Raw genomic sequence first — 21,275 nt, 5'->3', positions numbered from 1 at the left:
TACTCTTTCCTGCCATGGCAGGGGGTCAGACTAGATGATCTACTCAGGTCCCTTCCGACCCTAGAAACTATGAAACTTTGTAAACCCCCCTGGCTGCTTATAGAATCAGAGGCTGGAAGGGACCTTAAGAGTTATTTAGTTCAACTCCCTGAACAGAGGCAGGATGTGACATTCCTAAATCACCCTGGACAGATGCTTTTCAAGACTCTTCTTAAAATCCACTGGGGAAGGAAAGTTCACAGCTTCCCCAGCAGCTTGTTCCATTGTCCTACAGCCCAACAGCTGGAAAGTTTTTCTCAGCTTTGATCTAAATCTGTTTTGCTGCAATTTCAACCTGTCCTGTCCTTTACAGGGAGAAGGAAGTGTTGCTTTCCTTCTTTATGGCAGCCCTCCTTCCTCTCTTTTTCTCCTTCCTTTGTACCACCTGCGCTAGAACACCTTTATCTTCATCACCTGCCTCTGTGCTCCCCCTAGCATCTCAACATCCTTCTTCAAATGCAAAACCTGTCACCAGACACAGTTTCAGAGAAAGGCAATACAAAGCTCGGATACCCCACCAGTTGGCAATAGCATACTCAGGTTGACCAGAAAGATCTTTGTGCCTGAAAAGAGAAGAAAGGAATGACCTTTCCCAGCAGTGAGTTTGGATTATCCCAGATGATCAGCAGCTTTTCCTGTCAGGAAGTGGTTTACAATATGCTGTGTGTGAGAAACTTCGCTGATGGATGGTTTGCCATACACAGAAGATTAATGTTCTCTCATTTGGTTCACGTGCAAAAGTGCCTTGATAATTTCTGAACCCTCACCAAACATTTCACTTGATCTGGCCAAACCTCCCTCTTCTCACCCCCTGGAAGAGACGCTGCTATAGATCAGGGTGGACTAGCCTACCAGAACCACAGAGGGGCTCCTAGTGAACAGCCAGGCTCAGCTGGGGAAGGCTAGGAAAGGCTAAGGCTCCCTTTCCTGCAGAGGAAGAATCCTTGCACTTTGAATAGTACCATTCAATCACACCCATCAGCTGCAGAGCCCAAATCATGAATAACAGGATTTTTTTTAATAACCTCGCATCACACTCACACTTATCTCACCCTGAAGGCCGTACAAACATGAGTTTCCTCAGTGAGACTCGAAGTCAGTCAGTTATCTTTGCTGCTGGACAGAAACCCACAACTTTCCTTCCACCCAGCCCACAGCATGTTTTGCAACAGCACAGCTGGGGCATCCCTGCAACTATTCTGATGAAGTATGATTTCTGCTGAGGGCTATTGCCGAGAATGAAGCATTTATAGCACAAGGTTTGCTTTGCTCTTTCCTGGCCTGTGCTTCCTTCCAAGGTAATTCAACAAGCCATTTCTTTCCCTTTGACAACCATCACCATGAAAGATGAATTATTCTCTCTGGCTAAAAAAAAGATTCCAGCAGAGCAGGGGAATTCAGATATAGTGACTGTGCCCCAAAACCATCTGAAACATTAGGCAACATAGAATGATAGAAAATGAGGGTTGGAAGTGATCTCAGGGGGTCATCTAGTTCAACCCACTACTCTAAGCAAGACCATCCCCACATATATTATCTGAGCCAAGGCTTTATCTACCCAGGTTTTAAAAACTTCTAAGCATGGAGATTCCACCACCTTTCTGGGTAGCCTGTCCCAGCACTTTACTACCCTCCTAGTGACAAAGTTTGTCTTAATATCTAACCTAAACTTCCCTTGATGCAACTTGAGTCTATTGCTCCTTGTTCTGTCATCAGCACCACCACTGAGAACAGTCCAGCTCCATCCTCTTCAAAAACCCCCCTTCAGGTAGTTGAAGGCTGCTATTAAACCTACCTTCAGTCTTTTCTTCTCTAAATAAACCCAATTCCTTCCCCTTATCATCAGAAGTGATGTGCTCCAGCCCCCCAGTTATTTTTGCTGCCCTCTGCTGGGCTCTCTCCAATTTGTCTGAATCCTTTCTAAAGTGCAGGGCCCAAAACTGGACACAGGACTCCAGATGTCGCCTCACCAGGGCTGAACAGCAGGGAATGATTGCTTCCCTTGATTTGCTGGCAACGTGACTACTAATGCAGCCCAGCATGCTGTTAGCCTTCTTGGCTCATATACAGCTAATCAGCTTATTGTCCACTGTAACCCCCAGGTCCTTTTCTACAGAGCTCCTGCCCAGCCACTCGGTCTCCATAACCGCAGTTACAGCCGGGCTCTGCAGCCAGGGCTATGGGGACAGGTTTGCACCCAGGCAGGGAGAGGGGAGCTCCTTTTCTCTCCTGCCAGGTCCCTCTGCCCTGTCCTTCACCCCTGAACGAAGTCCTGCCATAGCCCTGTCACCCCTGAGTGGCGCTGCCCACAGCGCCCCTGGGGCCGGCACCAGCAGTGGTTTTAGACTGTCACCATCCACAAACCCTCAAACCAATCCCCCCCGCATAGAAATACACACACACGGATCTTTGAGAATCAGCGCCAAGCCCTCACCGATGCCCGGGCTCACAAGCGGAAGAAGTACGCCCCGCTGGCCAACACCCTGAGGAGCCGCAGCTACGATGTGACGGTGGACGCACTCATCATGGGGACGCTCGGAGCCTGGGACCGCAGCAATGAGAGCGTCCTCCGTGCCTGCCGCGTCTCCCGCCGCTACGCCAAGCTGATGCGCTGCCTCATGGTGTCCGACACCATCCGCCGGTCCTGCGACATCTACATGGAGCACATCACGGGCCACCGCCAGTATACCGACCCCTCCAGACAAGCCACCGCCAAACCGGACCCGGAGGGCACCGCCACCTGAACTGCCTCCCTGCTTCGCTTCGCGTCGAGGATTTCTCCGCCACGGACGATCCTGCGCCACCTGAAGAGGACCCCCGCGATCAGACTTTATGGACTGAGACGCTTTGTCTGAGCCACTTCCTCCAACATTGCGGACCACTGTAACAGGTTTGTGTGTATCTATCTCCTTTCCCTCTCAGCGTTGCAAACTCCCCCTCCCCTTCCGCCTTCCCACATCCCCCCACCCCCGGGGCTTAGTTGGCTAACATTGTATCGCTTGTACCTTGTGGCATTCTCCTCCCCCCTCGATTTAGTCCCTCGCTCGGGCGCTTTGTATTTCCATCTCAGCTTTGTCATCTTTTTTCTGGATTCCCCATCCGAAACACCTACTAATAAAAGTCAATCTTTTATTAGACCAACTAGACAGTTGGAAAAATTGTTCTTTGCAAGCCTGCGGACACACGCACCCACCCCCCGCATCGACAACCGCGACCCCACAGCCACACGCAGGCAGAGGCGCTGCCCCCGCCCTGTCGCAGCTGCGCGCGGGGATCGCTCCCTCTGCCGGGCAGCCTCGGCCCCGCGCGCACGATCCGCTGGGTCGGCAGCTCGGGGCAGCCGTCTCTTCCCTTGTTTGCCTGATCTTGGCTCTGGAAGGAAGGCAGGCACTGCTTTTAAACACCCAGGGGGAACGTGCCTTTAAAACCACAGGGCTGGCAGGGCACACTCGGCGGCAAAGACTTGAATCCGCCTCAAGTCGTGTTTTTTTTTTTTTAAAGCATCTACACTCGGGTCGACGAGGTCCCTCCTGCAACGCGCTGCGACGCCGAGGATGCAGAAGCAAAGCTCCGGCCCGCGCAGGAGGTGCTGAACAGCCTCCCCCGGCCCGCGGGGTCCTCGGGACAATCGGACTCACCGAGTTCAACCCCTCCCGGGCGCAGCGACTGGCTGCGGCTCTGCCCGCGCGGCTGAGGCTTCCCGCAGCACTTCGAGAGCTTCATCTTCCAGCGGAGTTTCACTGAGTTACCGAGTAAACTTCGCCATTGGTTGACCAAATCTTACCTACGCGCTCATTGGTGGATATTTCAAAACCTCCGAAGCCCCGACACAGATTAAAAGCACGGAGGTGCTTTATCTAACCGCTCCTGACAGGCACGAAGGGCTGGATTGCCTGCGTGGCATCAAATAGCCATACGCTACTCAGGTAGGAAGCTGCCCTCACGCTATTAACTCTAAGACAGACGTGCTTGCTAAGATCATGAAGTTAAATACATTTCAATGTTAAGCTCCTGCAAGTAAAAGCTTGTGCTGTCCATATATACCCTAGTGGACACATTTACACATTCATGCCCTACTTACTGTGAATGAAATTTTTGTGCTCGGTTAACCAACTACTAATTCAACTGTGCTACTGTGCAGTAGCATCAGCACATGGGTTGGGTTTTTTTTATGTTTACTGCAAAGTAGCCTAATAACACTATGCAGTAGCATATCAGTATCGTTTTTGATTGGCGCACTACTGCACAGTGTTATTAGGCTACTGTGCAACAAACATCTAGTGTAGATGTGTTAGTCTATAAAGCTGCATATCTACCTTTTGAATAGCAAAACTCACGCTGACTTACTGAACCGGGACTGGGTCCAGCCTTATTTGTAGTATTTAACACCAAAAATCCTCCATACTACACTACTTCCTAGCATGCCCTGGTTACCTAGCCTCCCCAAAGAGCACAACCTTGTGCAACAGATCATATGTCTTCCTGATATAACTGTTTGACAGGCATCCTATGGCCTATTTGACCCCAGCAGACTTCCTGCCTAGGTCATGGGGGCTGGACTTGATGATCTCGCAAGGTCCCTTCCATCCCCTAATGTCTTTGAAATCTATGTGAAGGCCCAAGCCCAGAGGCTTGGGGTTCAGGTGCCTCCATTTCACTTGCCCTCAGCCATATGGCCATAGGAGCAAGCTAGGGAGGAATCCCCTATTTCCATGAAGTCAGTGTGTAGCTGAGATCCTCCCACTGGAAGCTGACCAGTGGGATGCTAACTATGAGGCTCTCGTAGGGCATCCTGTTCGCAAGTAGACAAGGGTGCACCCTCTGCACAAACCCATTTTTAAGCCACCTACTTGGTCAGAGTACTTCCCCGTCACCTTCGTCGTCATGGTATTTCGCCTGCCAGGTGGGAAAGCTAGAATGAGCCAAGGAGATAAGAGGGAGCCAGAAGCCTACTGCCTAGTAGCCAGCATGTCAAGGAGTGTGATGCCTTGCCACTAGGCATATGCAAGTGGACCAAAGGAAGGTTGTTCAGATACTCTAAGGTAATGATGATACTCTTATACCTTCCAAACTGGGGAAGACCCCTTGTTCTTCTGACTCTAACATGGGGGTTCAGAAACAATTCACCAAGCTTCACAGCTCTTCTGGCTGTATGTTAGTTGTGTCAGCTTGCCAAAGGCTCCTTCTCAGACAGGCTTCAGAACAGCTCCCTGGTGATTCCTGAGCATAGCTGTTATGTATAGCTTGCAAATAAAATGGGAGTTTCCAATTTGGCAAATACAAACTACACCCTCCCAGGGCTTCCTCATTTCCACTGAATCTCTTAGGAATAAGCTTGGGCCCTACAGCCCCAACAAAATAAAGCCCAAACCCCTTTATAAATGCACTATAACTCGAAGAAAAAGAACTGGTGATATGTAATGAGTTGTCACCAGCCATCTGATTTTTTAAGTGCTTTAACAAGCAACCCACCTCCCACTCAATGCTTTATCAGCACATCTGCTATGGCTCCTTCTGGCTTCTTTTTTCTCCTTCTCAGCCTTATTACATAAATATTCATCCCCCAAAATTTTAAGCTGACTTCCACAGGGAGGGAAAGGCAAAGGTGGAGATAAGGAGAGAAAAGCTGAGAATTTTGTAGTCCTGGAGGCATGTTCCAGCATGGAGCTAATCCAGTCCATGATGGATCCAAACTCTGGATTCTGATCTCACTCAGCTGGAATTATTATACCATTATACAAAAATGGTCAAATACATGAGGCTTTAGGTAGTTCAGATTTGGAACGCCTAAATTCAGGAGAGTTTAGAGTTGGGAAAGGAAGGGCAAACTTTGGCTCTGGATACAAGGCTCAAAGCCAGAGCATCATGTGTAACAATATCCCCAATGTAAATATAGATGTTCATTTGTTTTGTCTAGCACTGAGGGCTGTCTGCTAGAGCAGTGGTCTCCAAAGTGGAGTGCGCGCACACTAGGGGGTGCACAAGACAATCCATTGGGGTCCGGGAAGAAAATATTCGAACTTCTATTTATATTTATTTTTTATCTAAAAAAATAAGAAAGAAACTAAACTTTACTAACATTTAATATACAGATTAACACTGACACCCTCACTCGGTTCGTATGTCAGACGGTTACATGTCACGTGTTTATAATTTATAAATAAATAAATAAATATACATATATTGGGGGTGCATGCTCAAAAATTTTTTACTGAGAGGGGTGTGCAATCAAAAAAGTTTGGAGACCACTGTGCTAAAGGGAAAAATTGCTCCTGTGTGGTAGAGTCAGGTGTATAAAGCTGGGTGTATAAAGAGTCTGTAAAGCCACAGGCTGGGACTGATTTATCTCAGCTCAGATGGAGGAAAAGGCAGATGGGGGCTACAGGTAATGGAAGTGGCACTGGCACAAAAAGCGATCTTTCCCAGAACAAACTGCTGCACGCCAACAGCACAGGCACAGATCAGTAGGCCTGTGCAAGTTGGCAGCAATCCGATCCAGCTTTGGATCTGGTCGCTTCAGGTGGTCAGGATCTGATCCGGAGATCCGGACTGGGTTTCTGCCTCAATCTGGCCGAAGCAGCTCTGAAGCTTTGGAGCCACCTCGGAGATCCGGCCATAAAGTATAATGAGGAATCAATGAAATATCTATACCTTTGTTGTTTTTTGTCCGATTTGGATGAAACTTGCAGGGATGGTAATCTCTGTGGAGAGCTTGAAACCTGCCAAGTTTCAAGAAGATCAGTGCAGGGGTTTGGGCGGAACTGTACCCCAAATTCTTGAAAGCCAAACTCATGTCACAGCTGTGTGTTACATCATGGGTGGGAGTCAAAATTGCAGGGCTGGTAGCTCTCACTGAGGCCACAAAGCCTGCCAAGTTTCAAGGAGATAGGTGAAGGGGTTGGGGGGGAACTGCACCCCAAGCTGCGGACAAGCAAAACTCATGTCATGGGTGACACTGCGTGTGTTAACGTGCAGCAGGTGACAGCTGCAGCAATGGTGGCCCCTGCTGAGGCCACGACACCTGCCAGCTGTGGAGGAGATTGGTGCAGGGGGTTCTGGGCCTTGCACCCCTGGCTGCTGACAGACAAAACTGGTGCCAAGACTGTCTTGAGGTAGTTCATTGTCTGTATTGATTCTTTCTTCTCAGCCTGGTTTTGTAGGTGCTAACTGATGCTCGTTAAATCGTTATGTAGTAGCTAGGTCCTGTGCATTGAGCAGGTCCCAGTCCCTGAGTGAATCCTGATTGATTGATTGGTAGCTGATAACACAGCAGCTTAGCAGCTAGGCCTGCAGCTAAGTGTCCCCACCCCACAATAAAGTCAGTCCCACAAGCACCCATGGCACAATTTTTGCTTGTCCGCAGCTTGAGGGGCAGTTTCCCCCCAAACTCCTGCACTGATCTTCTTGAAACTTGGCAGGCTTTGTGGCCTCAGTAAGAGCTACCATCCCTGCAGTTTTCACCCCACTATGTTGTAACACCTACACGTGACATGAGTTTTACTTTCATGAATTTGGGGTGCCATTCCCCCCAAACACCTGTACCGATCTTTTTGAAACTTGGCAGGCTTCATCCTCTCTGCAGTCTACCACCCCTGAAAATGTCATCCAAATTGGACAAAAAAACAACAAAGTTACAGATATTTTATTGTTTCCCCATTATACCCTATGGCCGGATCTCTGAGGCGGCGCCAAAGCTCTTCGGAAGCTCTGAACTGGTTCGGGAAGCTGAACGAGGCCAGCGCTCAACCCAGATGTGCTGCTTCGGACCCCAAAGTCTCCGAAGCTTCTCCAGATCCGAAGCTCGGTCCAAAGCCTTGCACAGCCCTACAGATCAGCCATGTCTCTGAGGGACCTTGGCAAGGCTGACAGACTTTAAATTAAGCCAGTCCCTGTTGTTTTAGGCCCCACACATCACATTCCCGTCTTCCTAATCTAGGCAGTCTTTGTCAGAACAGGAAGCGTGTTCCCATTTACTAAGTTCCTCCTCATGAGAGAATGGGACCCAGGCCTGAGCCAGCCAAAGGAGCCTCGTGCATTTTCTTACCCCATCTGCTCCCCACAGCTTGGGGGGGAAGAGAACATGACTGCTGCCCCTGGGATCTCTCCATTTTTTGGTTGCTAGTGTGTTGCCTGGAAATATCACCAAAATACAGCCACTGCTTGAGACACACAGGCAGGACTGGGCAAGTGAAACTGCTCCCTCCTATACTTTTATGGTGCTAATTGCATTCTACTTCCCAAGCTGTGAGACTTACACTAGCACTCATTTAATCAAAGTAAAATACAAACATTGAAGCAGCTTGTCTGGTGAGAAGTCTCCACCACACAGTCCAGGGATCAACGGGATAGAGAAGAAATAAAAGGAGGCATTCACGTCATTCTATATTGTTGGTACCAGAGGCCTCACCTGGATCAGATATGATCTCCCCCAGCTACTGGGAAACTTTGGCTCCAAGTCCAAATTCCATATCTTGGGACCATCTTTAGCTAACGTCCTTGTCACAGAATAAATTGTCTCAGAAATGTGGTATCTTTTACTGAACCAGCTCTACAGTTGGGACAGATGCTAGATAAGTTTTCAGGCACCAAATGCCCTTCTTCAGATCTAAGAAAGAAGCAGACGGCTTAAGATAAATACCAGGTAAAACAGTGATCTTTGTTTAACTCTCATGCAAATGAAAATAATCATTTACAGAAGGGAAAGAGGCCAGTAGAACTGTGGAGCCAAAAGAAGTTATCCAAAATAGCTACAAACCAAGTAAAGGTCAGGTGAAAGAGAGATAACCTAATTAAGTAAAAGAATAAGACCATTCAAAAGAGGGTCACCATTACTTGTGGAATAGAGAAGTTAGCAGAGGAAGTGGGTCAATTGTGATGAATCATTTAAAAAATGTTTGTGTTTAGTCCATGGTTTTTACCATCCAGTAGCCATGGATATTTGCTCCCATGCTCTGACCCTACTAATTCTCACATTTGGCAGGCTCTGCCTAGTTCTGCAAAGTTATTTTTCACTTGTACTGTGGTAGCACAGAAGCCCCGCTCCTTATCACACCCCATTGAATAATCAGAGGAAACTGATACTTGCACTGAGGAGCTGTCACTTCAGCTCCAGTCCTGCAAACATGACATATAATCTGTGTCTTGATATTATTTATTTTAGGTATTTAGTGTGGAGTGGCAATTATCTCAATGCACAATCATCTGTTCAGCCAATAAAGCTTCTATGAAAACTTCTGTTTCCCTGGATTAATTCAGTTCTAGTTACTTTGTCTTAGTTGTTTTGGGTTTCTGGCTCTGGCCCCTTTTTGCTATTGAGTTGCTAACATTTTATTTTAGCGCTGATACTTGACAGTTTTGATTTTCTTAACAAACTTTTTAGATTTTGGTTCAGTTTAATTAAACTTTTTTAATCTGGGAAAAGAAGAGTAACAAGTGGCAGTCAGACAAGGCAAACTATCAGAAAAGAAGAGCTCACAAATTCAGGATGGAAGAGAGAATTAAAAGAGCACTGTCACCACTTTGTCTGGTCCCAGCCACCAACATCCAACAGGCGTCCTACTGAGAGAACCACCCTCCCCAGCACCCACACAACACCGCACCCGGGTCCATCTCTTCAGACACCAGCACCCTTTCTCCATAGCAACTATAAAGCATAACATTGCCCTCCCGGGCACTTGCAAGATGCAATGGTTCATCTATCTCTTTAGCTAGGGACCACAACACCGATTCAGGGCTGCTTTTGGGTCTCATCGACAGGGATGGTTTCCACCCAAGACCTGATCTGACTATGGCTCTTGCATGGTCTCCTCTCCCATCCTAGGACAGTCCATGCATGCGACCTGGCTCTGCCTTAGCTTTTCACTGAGTGCTTATCCCAGTGCGCTTGACTCTGATTTTATGACAGGACCTCAAACAGTTGGCAGCGCTAAGAGCAATGGTGCCGGGGGAGGCCCAGTGGTGCAGGTATTAGGGGACAGGCAAGGACTTATTCATATGATGTGCTGTTCTACATAATGTATTAGTATAGCAAATGAAAATACGTTCCAGTAAAAATTAGGGGAGGAGAGGCAAGGATTTATTTTGGGACAGTGTCTTTGGTGACCTGATGAAGGATGGCTTGTGCTGGAAAGCTTGTCTAACTCTATCCCATCTGTAGAGCTGGTCAAATAAAAGACATCACACAAAGAAACCCTTGAAACAGTTGGTGATTATGAGTCACAACTCGGGGCTGGGGGGAGGTTGTCAATTTGGGGCCCCACTTCCCTGGCAACTGAGGAATCCTCCCGGTTGCCATGGGGACGGGGTCCTCTCGGCCGCGGGCGCCGCCATCTTGTGCCCCGCCCCAAGTGAGCGCCGCCATCTTGTCCCTCCCTCGGCCTGGGCGCCGCCATCTTGTGCCCTCCCCGGCGGCGGCGGCGGCGCAGGAGGTGGCAGCGATGGCGGGGCTCGCGTGGCGCTTGCTGCTGTGCCTGGGCTGTGCCCTGGCGGCCCCGGACCTGGTGCTGGAGGAGGCGAAGCGCACTGTGGACCTCAGCACGCACCTGGCCAAGGTGTCGGCCGAGCTAAACCTAGCCAACCCTCCGGGAGGTGCGGGACCCGCGGGCGCCTTCCTGCTGGCGCTGGAGCCCGGTCTCGAGCCGCGGCTCGCCTACCTGGGCGTGCAGGTGAGGGGCCGCCGCGGCGCGGTCGGGGGGGCCTGGCCCTAGGGACACGTCAGCACTCGGGGGGCGGGGCGGGGCCGGGCCGCGAGACCCTGCCGGGATGCCACGCAGGGCGCATGCGCTTGGGAAGCCAGGGGGTGCCACGCAGGGCGCATGCGCCGGGGGGGGGGGGCGCGCGCGCGCGCGCATTTCCACCCCCCTCTTTGATTCCTGGCCCAGACTGCTGTCGCACGTGCAGCATTTGTAGCCATGCAGCACCGAGGAACCCTATCCTCTGTCTCTCATTATAATCCACCCCAGGGCGCTCAGCCCATGGGGCAGATGCAACCTGCCAAGCCGTGGCATCCCCCACGGCTGGGGAAGTTTGGTGGTGGGGGAGCACTGGCTACTCATACCGCCACTCTCCCCTCACTGCCAAATTCCCCACCGGGGTTGGAGGCAGGTCACAGCAATCCCCCCTCCCCCCCACCATACACATGGCAGGATGGGGGCTGGCTGTGCCTCCAGACCCAATAGCAGGACCATCAGCCTGATCTGACCTGTGGACAGACAGACATTGCCCATCTGGCCCACTGGGCAAGAAAGTTGAGAGCCTCTGGTATGTCCAATTCCTTCTCAATGCCTTGCCCCACAGGTGTCGGGGACCCTGTCTCCTTTTGTAACGGTGAGATCTTCCATTGATCAAATCGGTTTTTCAGCTGCCCGAGAGCTGCTTCTCCCAGTGTAGGTCTTGCTTCACAGTCCTGAAGACTTATTAACCTCTGGCCAAAAAGGTTAACCCAGGTGTGGACATACCTTTCAATGAAGCACTGGATGCACTGTCAAGATGCTCCAGGAGGCTAGATTTTGTTTTATGTACCTGAAAAAGATATACATTTAAATTCTCAAGACAACATGATTGAAGAAATAATCTCTGTGGATTATTTTTTGCCTAGTTTGTTATGCTGCTCTACATAATGTATTGGTATAGCAAACGAAAGCATATTCCAGTAAAAAGTTAGGTTTATTTCTGCTTTTATCTTCAATGGATTAACATAGCCCTAAGCCCCTAGCACATTAGTATAGCTTCTAGTTTCTTTTTAGCTGGAGAAAAATGTGTTTTGTATTATAGATGAGGCACCACAGCATCTGCAACCCTCCCTCCCCACATTTCAAAATCCTAGATCAGTCCAGGACACTTGTGTGAGAAGACTGGGACTGTCTCTACAGAGGCATCTTGCTGATGTCAGAATGAGATAGTGTTGTGCTAAACTGCCTTATCCCTGGGTGGCTGTCATAGAACAGCAGTAGAAGTCGCTACATAGAAGGACCTGCAGGAGAAGTAAAGTCATCCACTAGCCAAGACCTATACTCCCACAGTTTGCTGCTTCTTTAATAGCTTAAGAGCCAATATAAAACACCAGCAGAAGCTTCAGGAGAAGCTTCAGTGTTCTTGGATACAGAGCACAAAGGTAACCTCAGTATCAGCTAATATTAATCAATGTGCAGCTAATAGCTACAGGAATTTTTATAAAGGAGAATTCTCTTTCATCTAGTACTTACACTATGTGTTCTCCAGTCGGCGCTGGGCAGGAATTGTGTAGCAATGCAAAGCCTTATTGGTGTCATGTTGATGAAGTTTGTTTTGGGACAGGTAAAAGGTGAGGAGGAAGAGGAGAACACTCTGGAAGTGCGAGAGACTAAAGTTAAAGGTAAAAGGTGAGTCTTGCCCTCCAATGATAAAACATTTTTGATGGGAACAAATACCCATAACTCACCCATTCCAGATGGTCACCTTTTGCAGGGAAGTAGACCTGCCTGCTGATTCTGCTATATCTGCAAATCTTTCACAGCTCCTAAGGTAGCCCCAGTACTAGTCTCGTCGACAGTGGTGTCCTTTACTTTTGCAGTGACCCACTTTCTGCTTCATGCTACAGCCTTGCCTGTTGTGTGGCTGTAGAACAATAGGAGAGTACAGTTAACATATGATGCTGGTGCCAGTCCCACTCCCAACCCCATGTGGTGGGAGATTCTTCTGCTCTGTTTTAAAAAACATGCTTGATCAGTGCCTCCTGTGGTGTTCTTTCTCTGTGCTGAGTACTGTGGTGAATCAAAGCATATACAAACCTAAACCAGATAGCGCACAGCTAGATTCCTAGCCAGTATAGGAAAGAGGCCCCTCTAATAGTTTTACCTCCTACAGCCTGCTTGGTCCTTATAAAGGCTGCAATTAGGTGTACAGCTGTGCAGCATTTCGTGAATCAGGCTCAGGAGCTTCACCTGACCTCCACTATCCTGCAGTCTGTAGGGATGTCCCTTGGGTCTTAGTTTCCTCCAGAGCTCTCCTGTCACACCACTTCAGTGATGCGTTCTCATTCCTTTAATTAGAGACATATGTAGAAGAAATATTCAGGCCCCTGGGATGGGTCTAGAGGGACTGTGCTGAGCACTGCCTGCACAACTACTAGTTTTGGTGGTAATGTGGGGGACACCACACCATGGTAAATTCTGCAGTATCAAATGATCCTGTAGTCTCTAGCCCAGAAGGAACCTGGTTCTGACTCGCTCAGGAAAACTTCCTGGGTTTACCTTATCACCAGTTAGATGTAAATTTCCCCAATCCAGTGGAGTAAATGTATACTGAGGAGCAAAATTAGCAGGCTATCAGGGGAGGTCTGCTTTGAAGTTCATCCTGTAAGACTCACCAAACTTCCCAGCCTGTAGCAGGGACCCTTTGAGAGCGAGTGGAATGCTTCCAAAGTCCCTCTGCAGCATGTGTTCCAGGAGCTTGTGGAGGAGCCTCAGGCAGGTTGATATCCTGACATTCACATCTTCCCTGCTCTACTTCTTTCCAGTGGAAAGTTCTTCACCGTAAAGTTGCCATCTCCTCTGGTACCGGGGGCCAAGATCCGGGTATCTGTTGAAATGGTCTTCACACACGTCCTGCAGCCCTACCCCACGCACATCACTCAGGCTGAGAAGCAGTTTGTGGTCTTTGAAGGGAATCACTATTTCTATTCGCCATACCCAACCAAGACCCAGACTACGCGTGTGAAGCTGGCCTCTAGGAACATAGAGAGTTATACCAAGCTGGGTAATCCCTCCCGGTCTGAGGATATGTTAGAGTATGGGCCTTTCAAGGACATCCCACCTTACAGCCAGGTAAGCACTTCTGGCAAGTGAAATCCTACCTGCTACAGGCTCCTGAAAGTAGATTGGGACGTATTGTTCCCCTGAAGAATCCACCTTGTAAATGTGAATTACAGCCCTGGGAACTGAGGTTGGGGCATGGAGGCTTTTGTTTCTTTCATAGATTCCAGTCTGAACAAGGTTATATCTACACTAAGACTCTAAGCAAACTGAGTTTGGCTTGTTTAAGTTCAGTTCCTAATGGGCAAGTGCCTGTAGGACAAAGCCACTGCACTGGGATTAATTGCTTCTGGATTTGGCCTCTCTGTATACACTGCCAGTAGGGATCCTATAGGGAGGGGTCTTTCCCAGTCCTGGATGTTTGTGGCAAGCTTGAACTTCTGCCTTTTTTACCTGCTTCAGGTATAGAGAGGAGCTTTCCAGCTGGGACTGTCAGTTCAGCAACACTCAGTCCATTCTGGAAATCAAGAAAAGATGCTGGCAATGAGTTGCTGAGGTGCAAACACTTGCTTCTCTGAATCCCTCTCTGTCAAGGAAGTTTGTGGGACAGTCCAGAGAGGAGACATTCTCTTAACCTACAGGCCTGCTCCTTACGGATTTTCTTTAATAGCCAGCATCAGCATTCTTGTTGCAAATTTCCCAGTTAAATTTGGCACCAAGACAAGATTCAGCTAGGCACCTGAACTCCTAGCTGCAGGTGAATATTGCCTGCCCCAGCACATGAAATCTTAGTACCTGTGGAGCTTCATGAATCTGTCCTTGTTAATTTGCCATGTATTCTCATGAAACCTAAGCAGATGCATTCAGTATCTTCATTTCATTTTTGTGCTAAAGTGCTTTGATTGATGTCTGCTGGGCTTTGGAGCAGAGCCCCAACTGAAGTACATTAGCCTTAGGCTGTACACAGAAGTGCAGTGTAGGCCCTGTATTGGGTAACTAGTTCTTGTAACCATCAAAAAGTTATCCCTTGATACCCCTTGTGACTAATTTCACCAAGCTAAATGCCTCAATCTAGAATTGGACTGGGCAGGACTTTTTTTTACGGCTAGGATTCAGATACTTTCCAGTCTGGGTTTATATAATCTTTTCTCTCCTTGTTAGGACACCCTGAAGGTCCACTATGAAAATAACAGTCCGTTCCTAACCATTACCAGCATGACACGGGTCATAGAAGTGTCACACTGGGGGAACATTGCCGTAGAAGAAACGGTTGACTTGAAGCACACAGGAGCTGTGCTCAAGGGGCCTTTCTCCAGATATGACTACCAGCGACAGCCAGACAGTGGAATCTCTTCTGTCAAATCTTTTAAGGTTTGTACTGGGGGCTGTCTGTTTTATTACTGCATTGCCCATGCCCTTGCTTCTGTTGTTCTGCAATGTTGCACAAATGATGCTGGTGGGGGAATGCAGAAAGCTTTCCTATATTTGCAGGCAGTAATGACCAGAGAGGGAAGGACATGGGGTAGATCTCACTGGACTGTCTTACCTTTTGTTCCATCTGTGGGTTGAGCTCATTACAAACTCTAGTCGGTTGTCTGTACAAGTTCCCTATGTGCCAGCCTCCACTCCCCTCCTTCTCTTTCGGTGCCTTCCTGCAACCTTTTACCTGTTCTTTCTGCCAGGAGCTCCTGAGTTCTCCCCCATTTCAGCCTGTCAGTGGCAAGGTTTCTTTGCTTCTTCATTCCTTCTTCTCCTATACCACCACCTGCCAGTGCTGTGATGAGAGGTGGCAGTGGCTACTATCAACTTATTCTCTGACCAGTGAACAATTACAGAGGTGGTCAAAGCTGTGGCTTTCTTAATTGGGTGCAAGGGGCTCCATGCATTGCTTCCCCACTTCAGCATTCAGCAAAATCATTTGGGTTTTGCCTGCCTATGCCTAGCACACTGATGCCAGTTTGGGATTAACTGGATCCACTGTAACAAGGCAACTTTTGACCATTGAAAGAGGAATGAAATTGGGCCTCCAGGGTCAACCAGCCAGGAGTGATTTTGGGATAAACAGTGGAACCCATCTTGCTTGGGATTTTGCCGCAGGACTGGGCAAAACACCACTAATGTTCTGTAGGGATCAGCCCTATTTTGACTATGGAGCCATAGGCTGGGCTATCTTATAGAGCAGGGGTGAGTAATTATTTTGGGTGGAGGGCCACTTACTGAGTTTTGGCAAGCCATCGAGGGCTGCATGACAGGCAGACAGAGGCAGATTAATATTAATTTTCTAAATTTTTAGGGGCCTTGTGGGCCAGATAAAATGGCAGGCAGGTCACATCCAGCCCATGGGCTGCATTTTGCCCACCCCTGCTATAGAGCTTCCTTGTCCATTGCTAATGTTCATATTGGCAGTCACTGCTGCTAATCTCTTCCCTTAGTCTTTGATGCAGCTGAGCAGTCATGGGGCTTTGTGCATAAGAACATGAGTGAGGAAACGCCTCTTGTCTGATGCTTAGCCAAGCGTTGTCCTCCACTGCTTTGTCTGTATTAAGGTAGTCCTCTGTCTTCAGCCAGGGCACCAAGTGCTGCTTCTCTCTCCCCTGCAGACTATTCTTCCTGCGGCAGCTCAGGATGTGTATTACCGAGACGAAATTGGAAACATCTCTACCAGTCACTTGCTCATCCTGGATGACTCTGTGGAGATGGAGATCCGTCCCCGGTTCCCACTTTTTGGGGGTTGGAAGACCCATTATATCATTGGCTACAACCTGCCCAGCTACGAATACCTCTACAACCTCGGTGGGTAGCAAGGGACTAGGTGGCCCTTTGCGATGACTACACGATGTAGGGGAACCTCCTTGTGTGTGGTGTTAGTTAGTACTCCTGTATTGTACACATGGGCTGCAGAGACTCCTCTAGAAGCCCTTGGCTTCTGGTTAAAACTTAACATTTGCAGTAGAATGAAGTAGCCGTCTGTTGATAGATGCACCCAACCCCAGTCTTTGACCCTGCTGCTTCTAGTGTTGAAATGGAAAGACACTGGGACTCATCTTGTTCTTGCAGGGAGTCTAATCTTTATCCTGTGTCTTCTCTCAGGTGATCAGTATGCCCTGAAGATGAGGTTTGTTGACCATGTGTTTGACGAACAAGTAACAGACTCTCTGACTGTGAAGATCATCCTGCCAGAAGGTGCCAAGTAAGTGCTAATGCTTCTGGGTTGTCAGTGCTGGAGCTGCTGCACCTTTAAGCTGATGGCCAAGTCTCCTGCTTGCAGTTATGGTCTGAGGACTGCAGAACACAGCTGCTGATATGAGTGTGGAAGGAACCTTGGCACGCAGCGTCTAACTTATAAAACGCTTCTTAACTGGCTGCATTTTCAGTCTCTAACTGTAATTGCTTGTGGATGTGGCTGGTCAGCTGAATCTTAGCTTGTGCCATCTCAGCTAGTTTGGACTCGCATGAAAGGGTCTGGTTTTACTTGTAGGAACATCCATGTGGACAGTCCCTATGAGATCAACCGAGCCGCTGATGAGCTCCACTACACCTACCTGGACACGTTTGGCCGCCCTGTCATCGTGGCGCACAAGAACAACATGGTGGAGCAGCACATCCAGGACGTTGTGGTAGGCTTGGCCTTTTATACAGGGCAGTAAACTGACTGCCCCTGCCTCCTTCATGCTTACCTGGGAGTCACAGTAGTGTTCAGCTTGCGGCTTTAAGAGTACTTGTGGAGCGACATGCAAACTATGGCGTTCCCTCAAGCCATGTTCCTGATCAGTAGCAATAGCTGAGCTGGATGTGTTCCACTTCCATGTCGCTGCACTTGGGTTTTAGGAACCTTTCTGTGCCTGAGGCTTCTTCCTTAACAAGGTCAGTCACTGCTTTGTTCTCTACACTGTTCTTTAGGTGCATTACACCTTCAACAAGATTCTCATGCTGCAGGAGCCCCTTTTGGTGGTAGGAGCGTTTTACATCCTGTTCTTCACTGTGATCATCTATGTGAGACTGGACTTCTCTATCACCAAGGTGCTGTACAGTAGGCTGCAGTCATTGTGGGGGAAGATAGTTGGGAAAGTATGAGAAGAGTTCCACTTGCTGAAAGTTCTTTCCAGCAGGATATTTCTGCCCATCAGTGGTCCCTTGTTCCCATAGTTGTTGAATATGTAAAGTCCTTTTGAGTTTGTCTCGTTGCATAAGGGGTTTTCCATACTTCAGCTTCCAAGTAAAGGAGTCTGGTGTAGAGAAACAAGCCTACCTGAATCAGTCTGCTTAGGACTCCCCATTTCCCCTTGTTTTTATTTACCTGTGAGGTAGGCTGGGTGATTAGATACTCGTGCTCTTCACTTCCTATTAAATTTATACTTCTAACACTTTTGGGGATAAGGTGCTAGAGAAAAGGGGTTTCTCCTATTTGATTGCAAAAGCTAGCTTTTGCAGTTGGCTGTGTTATGAGCTTATTGAAAATGTGCCAATATCATTTTTAACTGTCCTTTGGACCATTTTAAACCTATTTGCTACTCTAGTGCTATCTGGCAAGGGCAGCATGAAAGGAATTGGCTGTTTCCAGGCTCCTTGTAAATGCCTGTCTTTTTTTCCTTCCTGCCCCTTCCAGGACCCAGCTGCTGAAGCCAGGATGAAGGTTGCTTGCATTACAGAGCAAGTCCTCACACTGGTGAACAAAAGGCTGGGCCTGTACCGCCATTTTGATGAAGCAGTGAACAAGTACAAGCAGTCACGAGACATCTCCACTCTGAACAGTGGCAAGAAAACTTTGGAGACTGAGCACAAGGTCCTAACCAGTGAAATAGCCTCTCTGCAGTCGAAGCTGAAGACTGAAGGCTCTGACCTATGTGATAAAGTAAGAGCTTTTGCCTGTCTAAGCTGTGTTCTTAGGAGCTTTGTATACTATTTGAGATGTCCTCACACTCTTGGCTTAGCTGCTGCACCTTATGTTCTCTCTTGAAAAGCAGTTAGTTTTTTCATTTACATAGTTCTCAGATGCATGGAGGTGAATAGGTACCTGGCACATTAGCACTTGCTGTCTCTGGAACCTCCCCTGAGCCCAGTGCCTAGGCACACATTAATACTTTTGTAACATACAGTCATTTTCAGCTTGCCATTAAATTCCTAGCTATGATGTCTGGGCAGATGAGACATGCCAACATGTTACATATTGTGTTACTAGCCAAGCCAGTAACACAGAGACATGCCTTTGGGGCCTTATGCTCTTATGGCTTTGTTGCCAACCCTAGCCTATGGGGTTTCTGTATTATTGTACAGGGCTGCATGAAGATGGCAAACGCACAGCTCCTATAGGGGGTCAGCCAATTCCTTTCCTTCCTGGGTCAAATGTTTTTAGGATGCTGGGGGAAGGGGGAGTTGCCTTATTTTATCACCTTACTTTAAAACTAAAATTTACATTGGGAGAGTTAAGTCTCATCCGTTCATTGTATTTTTTTCTGCATGTGTAAATTTAGCAGTAATAGATTTTTACTGGTTTGCTGGTCTGGGCAGCTAAATTTCTCTACAATTCCTCTATGAGGACAGGGCAGCCAGTGCATGTGTCCACATACTCACGCACCATCCTGACACATGCACGACGTGCAGCAGCTGCCTTTTTCAAATGGGAAGAGCTAAGTTTAGTCTCCAGGGCCCATTCAGCCCTTGGCCTGGTGACTGAGTCTGGTATTGTTTGTGCTACTGATCAGCAGTCAGACTAGAGCTTTAAACTGTGCTTACCAATCCCACTGACCTGGTGCATCTCAGACCAAGCCATTAAATACCCACAAGAAACATCTTTTGGCCTGAGTTAGATTTGAGCTGGTTATCACCAAGATTTGAAAGGCTCTAATGTATCATTGAAACACCATCTTGCTTTTCAAAGTTATTCCTCTCTCATTGCTATTAACATATGTTCCTTGCAGCTCTGTTTAAACCTGTTTTGTTCATTGGCTGTGCTGCTTAATCTTGTAGCCCTCAACACATCTGTTCATTTAGTTCACTCATTTTTGTCTGCTGCGCAAGGAAGGCCCCTCAACACCATGCGACTTGAAGAATAGCCATTTAACCCAGAATAACCGTCTCCTGTGTTGGGCCTTCCCTTGTAGCCCCGTCCTAAACAGAACAGCTTGTACATTTAGGTTCAGTCCTCTTTTTAAACATCCCTTTTTTCTGATCTCCCACAAGGTAAGCGAGATCCAGAAGCTCGACAGTCAGGTCAAGGAGCTGGTCCTGAAGTCATCTGTGGAGGCAGAGCGATTGGTGGCGGGCAAGCTCAAGAAGGACACGTACATTGAGAATGAGAAGCTGCATTCCAACAAGCGCCAGGAGCTGGTCACCAAAATTGACAACATCCTTGATGCACTATAACTTCAGAACACAAGTGGTTACAAGAGGGGGAGAAAAGTGAAGCGAGATTAAAAGGCCTGGGAGAGGACACACACTGAGCCAAACCTGTCCTGCTATTCAGCCAGAAAAACGGGGAAGGGGGAAAATGCAAAGTGGAAAATGTTGCCTGCAAATAATTTTTTTTTTTTTTAAACCTTAGACCTTTTGTTTTTAGAACCTGTCTGCGTAGCTACTGCCATGTCAGGGACCATTGTATGATACCTTGTAATTCACTGCAACGGGGTTTCATACATGAAAGACAAAACCAGTTTAAAACAAGTCTCCAACTCTGTATTTTGCTGGGAGGAGAAGCCCTGGCTGTCCTTACATAATGAGCCTGAGCTTCTGCATGCAGAAACAGGTCCAGAAAGAATAAAGACCATTTTGTTTTCCAAAGGCTTTAAAAAAAATTGCTCCCCCTTGAAGTTATACTTTTATATTTTGGGGATAAGGAAATAAAGGGATTATACTGTGATTTTTGTCACAAAAGCGCTGTTCTGCAGGTAGCAGTGTTCTGAGCCTGTTTAAAAAGAACCAGAGGCTGGGACACAGGGTGGCCAAACCAGTTGCATGCAAGCCTGTGCTGCTGTGCAAGATGCGTTTTCTTTTTTTGAAATGAGTTGCAGAGGAGAGACTGGGTTGAAATGAAGCTGGGAGAGGGCACATTTAGTTCTGTTTGCTCCTAAAGCTGGTCTCTAGAAGCCTTGGCCTCATGCCTGGGTGCTGTCCTCGAGTCCTGGATTGCTCAGGGATTTCCTCCCCACTGTTCTACCTCTTCTGCTCCCACCTGCATACAGCGCACGGACCTGATTCACTGTAGGTAGGAGCTGGGCCAAAAAGAGAAGGAGCCTGGGGGCTAAGGCCAGCTGGGCAAAGGGCCAGGGCCATCACCATGTTGCTAGGAGTGGGGATCATCTCTGGGTACTCCAGGTATTGCTTTATTCCCCACTTCATTTCTGCTCCTCCTTGGGAGCTGGGAGGCACCTGCCCTTGTCTGCTCCACTTGCCCTTATTGCTGCTGCAGCATCAGGAACCTTGTCTCTGTGCGGCCCCGGAACGACTGTGCTGAGGGCGCGGTTCCCCGGGGGAGTGTAGGGACGGACCAAGCCTCGCTGCTTTCCGCAC

General features: G+C 48.2%; 1 protein-coding gene and 1 long non-coding RNA gene across 2 annotated transcripts in view; both read left to right on the top strand.

Moving 5' to 3' along the window:
- The window catches only part of LOC109311286, a 24,111-nt gene extending 21,377 nt beyond the window's left edge, over window positions 1-2,734 (top strand). Inside the window, exon 3 of the long non-coding RNA XR_002101462.1 lies at window positions 2,601-2,734. This is a non-coding gene — a long non-coding RNA (uncharacterized LOC109311286). The remainder of the gene's footprint in view (window positions 1-2,600) is intronic.
- Window positions 2,735-10,316: 7,582 nt separating this feature from the next.
- On the top strand, window positions 10,317-20,625 carry RPN1 (ribophorin I). Its single transcript, XM_019536850.1, has 10 exons — window positions 10,317-10,703; window positions 12,334-12,398; window positions 13,535-13,841; window positions 14,931-15,140; window positions 16,370-16,562; window positions 16,860-16,959; window positions 17,248-17,386; window positions 17,670-17,789; window positions 18,376-18,621; window positions 19,950-20,625. Exons 1-10 carry the CDS (start codon window positions 10,332-10,334, stop codon window positions 20,130-20,132), a joined length of 1,935 nt encoding a protein of 644 aa, XP_019392395.1. The 5' UTR covers window positions 10,317-10,331; the 3' UTR covers window positions 20,133-20,625.
- The last annotated feature ends 650 nt before the right edge of the window (window positions 20,626-21,275 follow it).

This window comes from Crocodylus porosus, unplaced genomic scaffold (genome assembly GCF_001723895.1).
Source record: "Crocodylus porosus isolate Cpor-Errol unplaced genomic scaffold, CroPor_comp1, whole genome shotgun sequence".
In the NCBI taxonomy this organism is placed as follows: Eukaryota; Metazoa; Chordata; order Crocodylia; family Crocodylidae; genus Crocodylus; species Crocodylus porosus.
This window is presented reverse-complemented; position numbering and strand designations above follow the sequence as displayed.

Excerpts from the sequence above, each read along its gene's own strand:
- RPN1 (XM_019536850.1), top strand. The coding sequence starts at position 10,332 with ATGGGGACGGGGTCCTCTCGGCCGCGGGCGCCGCCATCTTGTGCCCCG. Across the intron at positions 15,141-16,369 it reads CTTCTGTCAAATCTTTTAAG|ACTATTCTTCCTGCGGCAGC; the intron begins GTTTGTACTGGG and ends TCTCCCCTGCAG. Across the intron at positions 18,622-19,949 it reads GCTCTGACCTATGTGATAAA|GTAAGCGAGATCCAGAAGCT; the intron begins GTAAGAGCTTTT and ends ATCTCCCACAAG.